At 50.6% G+C, this 6,000-nt stretch overlaps 1 protein-coding gene across 1 annotated transcript in view; it reads right to left on the reverse strand.

Annotated features, from left to right (window-relative positions):
- Positions 1 to 5,640, reverse strand: part of TMEFF2 (transmembrane protein with EGF like and two follistatin like domains 2) — a 132,461-nt gene extending 126,821 nt beyond the window's left edge. The window contains exons 1-2 of the mRNA XM_087733926.1: positions 5,369 to 5,640; positions 3,837 to 3,946 (exon numbers count right to left, since the gene is read on the reverse strand). Of these exons, the coding sequence (XP_087590052.1) occupies positions 3,837 to 3,946; positions 5,369 to 5,546 (288 nt within the window). The 5' untranslated portion in view covers positions 5,547 to 5,640. The remainder of the gene's footprint in view (positions 1 to 3,836; positions 3,947 to 5,368) is intronic.
- Between the last annotated feature and the right edge of the window lie 360 nt (positions 5,641 to 6,000).

The following is a 6,000-nucleotide window of genomic DNA, read 5'->3' on the forward strand; positions in this document are numbered from 1 at the left end:
CAGATGGATCCTGCCTTGGTTTTGAGCTGGGATGGCTCTGAAAGCCACCAGAAAACCGTAGTGGAAGCTACCCAGGAAAGAAAACAAGACCACCGATGAGAAGGCTGTGATGTTAGTCACCAAGTTGCTCCTAACCCGCTAGAGCTAGACTCTTGTACTTGACTGTGCTGAATCCACTACTCGCAGCTCTTAACCGTCATAAAACACGTCTTGCTAGTACTGGAGAATATTAGACATTGACTGTTAGTCTCCTCAGTCTAGTGACACATTTTTGCCATTAGTTTAGGGCTCAACAGATCAAACCCTAGATGTGGGAATGATTCTCCATCCCTCATGTAAGGACTGATCAAGCACTCGGGGAAATCCACGTGAAAATTGCCACTAAATCCAGCAGCATAGTGCCATACTGTCCACTTCTCTCTTATACATGCATGTTTTTAAAATACAGCTGTAGAGCAGGGAAACAGACAGATCCAATTCAGCCAAGTATCAGTCAAGGGCTGCCTTCCTCAGCACTAGCAGACTCGAGTGCCCACTAGCACTGCCAGGGACAAACCAGCTTTGCAAGCATTGGGGTCAGTGCTGGGTGCTGAAAGCATAAGATTTTTTTTTTTTTCCCCTAAAGAAAATGGTAACTGGTGTAACTCCTCCTCCTGGTAACACTGTTTAAAAGTTTGGCCTCCTCCTACTCTCATGGATTAACTATTCCCAAAATGCCACCTACGTCTTGAACCAAGTAGCATGAAAATACATTCTGGAAATATAATATAAAGCCACAAGTTGGCCAGGTGATGTTCCAGTTCCACAAACACTGAAGCATGTCAGGGATTCAACACGCGTGAAAACAGGACTCCTTCCTCACATAAAAAACAGCGAATGTCCACAGTCTTGGTGACTAAAGAGAAAAGACACGCAACACTGATGGAAAAACCCTGGTATATTTTTGGATATGTTTGTGAAACCTAAGAGGGAAACAGAAAGAGAAGCCAGGCTGTCAGACCTACAGCTTTGGGCAGACTGGGGCACAGACCCCAGTGAGCCATGTCTCCAACCGCACGGCTGCTGGCACAGCTCTGCACCTTCTGGTGGACCTGTTGAGTTTGCTCTGTGCAGGGAGGGAAGGGGTGGTGGTTTCCCCCACACTCAGCCCCGCTGCTGGAGCCAGCACTGACCCAATGCCTTCCCTCCCTGTCAGCACCAAGGTCTGGGCTTGCCCTGAGCAGGGGACAGGTCTGCATTTACTGATCAGAGCGGGACACGGCGTTTTCCAATGCAATACGTGTCTATCGTGAGGAGTCGGTGAACGGGCTGTCATTCTGCAGTAGAGTACACCAAGAGAGCCAACCAATATGAATCCCTTTCTTAGCACATGCCTGCTAGCTCTCCAAGGATGGAAGCCTAACTCAGGTGTTCCAGAGCAGTCTGATCATATTCACCCTTTCAAATAAAAATAAATTAATTTTAACTCCACTTGGACAGGCATGATGCACCTGTGATTCCGGTTTGAAAAAACACAAACCAAGATTGCAGCAGCCTTGCTTCCCACTTCTGCCTCCCCCAGCCCCTCAAGACACAGGCTGGCCAGCCCTGGACTTTTTTCAACAGTACGGAGGCAAAATTAGCTTTCCATCCTTGTCTATTCTCTCAAGCTGCAGTTAAAGCCCCTGGCAAATTGTGGAGAAAACATAAAAAGTAATTATAGTGATGAGGAGTCTGCTATTGATTTGCTCACTATCACCCCAGAGAGCTGTCACCAAAACGGGGGACCTGAATTCTGATGGAGGACCCCCTTACTCGTGACATAAATTACCTGGCCAGCTCTGCCTTACTCGGCCAGCCTCAGACACCTCACTAGAAATTAATTTTCTACTCTGGTGGCGTATCTTTTTGGCTTGTCACATTGTCCACTGATGTTACAAGAGAAGCTAACATCCCCCCAAGCTCTGCCTGTATCAAAGTGGATGTGTTTGACTACAGAAGCCCCTAGCACCACACCGCCCTTCGCAGCACTGGCATAGGATCAGCCACAGGTAATTTGCCCTCCAAGGTCACAGTCAGCCCTGCGGCTCCACGGAGGGCCCAAATCAAGAGAAAGAGCTCCAAGTGTTTACAAGGCCTGATCCAAAGGCCACTGAAGCCAAAGATTACTGCCCATTTCAACCCATTTACTAGTCATCAGGTCCACAATTGCCCAACTCATTCTTTTGATCTCATTTACATATTCATATACCAATTATCTGATTTCCTTAAATCTGTTTCAACTACCCCCTACAGAACTGCTCAACTTGGCATCTATATAGCGTTCACTTCTCAAAGAGGAGACAACACAGCCCAGAGAGGTTTACTTAGCTTCATTTACCCTCAATCACCAGGGACCAGCATCCTGCCTTGGGAAAATGGCACTCCCAATGCCTTCTTCCCTGCCGATAGTAACTTCCGAGTTTGCTCCTTCTAGATTATGAGTCCACTGCTTTATGCCAAATGGCAACACCAAACTGGGACCAAAGACGAGACCCAAGCGCTCTCTGTGGCTGCTCCAAGTTGCCAATGCTCATGGCACAACATCTGCCCTAGCTTACCATCAGGCCAACAGGACAAGTCACAGGCATTTCACTGCATTACAGATTTTTCTTAGAAAGAAAAAACAGACCAAGCCTTAAATCACTGCACATGCTGAGCCAAGGCAAATGCTCAAAACAGCATTCTCACATTGAATTTCTGATTGCGTGCAAACTAGAAATGGAATAAAAAACCCCACCATGGTCAATATGAATTCTCTCCCAACATGGGAAACACAAGCACTTCAGCAAACAACTGTCTTGTTCTTATTACAGAAAATTCCTTCTTTGTTTTAAATGAAAGAATTTATCACTTGGTTTTTTCTCTGAAGACACATTTGGCTCTAGAAATATAAACGATACTTGTCACGCTTCAAAGCGAATAGTCTATCAAAGCTCAATAATAAATTAATCATTACAGATGTGCACGATCTTGAACTGTGCACTATTTGGCCTGCTCTACTGTAAACACTCAAATCAGCATTACAAGTTCCACAACTTCACAGATCCACATTAAAATGCAAGAAACCACAGGGGCATAAATGTACATACAACACGTGCTGGTACATGCTTAAAACTCCTTTAATTTGTTCAGTATTTATTCAGGTCATTATGTAAAGCACAGCTGTTTTGTGAGTTGGCTAAAACATATTAAATGGAATCTTTCATAATGAAATCGTCTGACTTTGAGAATGCCTGAGGTTTAGATGTAGCTGCAAGAGGGAGAGAGAAGAAATAGAAGGAAAAACCCCTACTACTCAGTAATACCCCCCCTTAAAACTATATAAAACCTAAAGGAAGTTCATGATTTTGGAACAGAGGGATTGCTCCTTAATCTGATCAGCTGGGCAGATAAACAGGCAGAAGCATTGTCACTATGCAGCCCTTCCTGAAAATATTGCATAAGCACATTACAGATCCATTTCTTTAACTAGATCAGAACTCCGAATACAATAAGCCATGATCTGTATCAGAAATGAATTTAGAAAGGACTCTAAATCCTTGCTAAAAGGGCAGAGACAAAAAATCAGAAATGCACAACCTGAAACTGCAGACCCGAAGGGACATTTAAAGCCACAGCATCTGCATTTTCCCAGATAAACTTAGGTCTTCTTGACACCAGTTGGTTCTCCTGCCAGCTTTTATATATGCTGCCAGGTTTTCCCTCTAACTTCTCTGCACGTAGAGAAATAAATTGCCAAGTGATAGGTTATAAAGGAAGATCCTTGATTTGTACTCTCATTAGTGAATTAGACAATGAAATATCAATCTTCTTACCTTGAACTGACAGACACAAGTCACACTGTCTCCAATCCTTAAACACTCCCCATCAAATTTACAGGTATTGGTGTCGCAGAGAAAGAGATCATTTTCTCTGTCATCGTAACCTCGAATGTAAAAAGTAAAAAAAAAAGTCAGCTTTGGTCTAGCAAGAGAAACAATACTGGATGATTGCATTTTAATGCTCACAGCACAATAACCTTGTTGATGAAATGACAGAGTCCAGATTTTCTTTTGTCCTCCCCTGTCCTCAGTTTTCCACTTTCTCTCTTGTTTCTCCCTCAGTCTTTCTTTTAGTCCTTATTCCCCACTACCTCACACACTTTCTTTCTATTTTGCAGGCTCCGTTTCCTTAAAAGTCACCCTGTAATTATGCTATTTCATGGCTCTGGGTTGGAAATGTCATCAACTTATCCCCGTCCGATCACAAATCTGTTGGACAAAAGTCCAAATTGGAATTTCTCCAGCCCATGATGCAACAAAGCTCCCAATAATAAAGACAAACAGGCTGTGTGTTTTCCGTGATGGTCTGCCTGATCCCAATGAAGATTGATCACCTCTAAGTTAACAGGAGAAGTGCCAGGTTCCCCACAAGCTGCTGAGTGAACCCAGCTCTTTGCCTTCATTTTCTCCAGGAAAAACTAACAGATCTGACTGAAGATTCAGTTCACGAACAGAAACATGAATTTCAGATTTCGCTAGCTGACTTCCCACTCTAACAGCGTGCAGCAAGGTATTAAACAAAACAGCTATATCAGACTCCAAACCCATTAAGATCTAAATCCATCGATTTTTTTAAAAACATCCTAGCGCTCTTAACCATACCGCTACACGTTTAAAATGAGGAGCTTACAGTGGAAATTCCCCCCTCAATCTAACATATTATGTGCGATGCACACATTACCCCAAATAACGCTCTTTCCCTTAGAAGGCTATTACAGTCTAATTTCAGAACTACTTTACGCACCGGAGAAGGACCGGCTGCCGACCTACATAGGAAACTCATTATAAGGGTCAGCCCGACTTTAAGGAACAGGCACCGGGTTCCCGGTGTCGCGGCGTCCCTACCCCGATTCGCTCTCAATTCGGTGCGCACGAAGCCAGCCGCCCGCAGGATGCGCGCACACACGGCCCGTCTCCCCGTTCCCCCTCTCCCGCAACCACCGCCGAGCCGAGCCGCCCCGTTGAAGCGCGGAGTTGCGCTCCGGCGGGGCCGGGGAGCCCTGCCGCGGGGAGCCGCCCGCAGCCGCGGCGCTGCGCACCAGCCGAGGGCGCGGCTGCCGCGCCCGGCCCCGCGAAGCAGAGGACAGCGGGGCGCCCGGGGGCTGCGGCCGCGCCGGGAACGGCGGCGAGCCCCGACGCCCGGGACTTTCTGCCTTTCTCTGTTCCCGTGTATTCGGCGGGACGCCGCATCGCCCTCTGAAGTTGCCTCCCCCGGGCTCGCCCGCGCAACTTTGAGCGCCCAGCGGGGCACAGCGGGGCTGCCGGGGCGCTCGGCGGGGCCGGGCGCGGGCTGCTCCGGTGCTTACCGGAGCAGTTCCAGCCGGTGGGCGTCTGGCAGTCGCTTAAGGAGGTAGGGAAGGCCGCCAGCTTGTCGGGGCGGGCGAGGACGAGCAGCACGGCGGGCAGCAGCAGCCAGCAGCAGCAGTCGCAGAGCGTCCAGCCGCCGCCGCACTGCCGGGGCGGGGAGGGCTCCCAGGGCACCATGACTTCCTAACTCAACTCTCCGGCGGCGGCGGCGGCAGCGTGCCCCCCGGGCGGCGCGGCGGGCGGCAGGGACGGGCGGCGGGGCCGCTGGGCATCCCGGGGCCCCGGCCGGCGGCGGCAGCGGGTCAGCGAGCGGCGGCCGAGCGCGGGCGCGACGCTGGGGCGAGCGCCGGAGCCCGGCGGGGCGGCGCGGGGGTGCGGGCGGCGGCGGGGCGGGGAGCGGCTGCCATAGGGGCCGGGCGGCGGGGAGCGGGGGGAGGGCGCGGAGGGGCCGCCGCCGCGCAGCCGCCGCCGCCGCCGCCTGCCCCGCTCTGCCGCCCGCATCCCTCTGCGCGGGGGAAGCAGCAGGTCCCGGCCCGCCGCGTCACGTGCCGCCGCCGCGCCGCCCCCATTGGCCGAGCGGGATGCGGGGCCCGGCGGGCGGGGCCGGCGGTGCCGCTGCGCCCCGCGGCAG

This window comes from Nipponia nippon, unplaced genomic scaffold, assembly GCF_047370975.1.
Source record: "Nipponia nippon isolate SJK-2023a ecotype South Korea unplaced genomic scaffold, ASM4737097v1 scaffold_5, whole genome shotgun sequence".
Classification (NCBI taxonomy): domain Eukaryota; kingdom Metazoa; phylum Chordata; class Aves; order Pelecaniformes; family Threskiornithidae; genus Nipponia; species Nipponia nippon.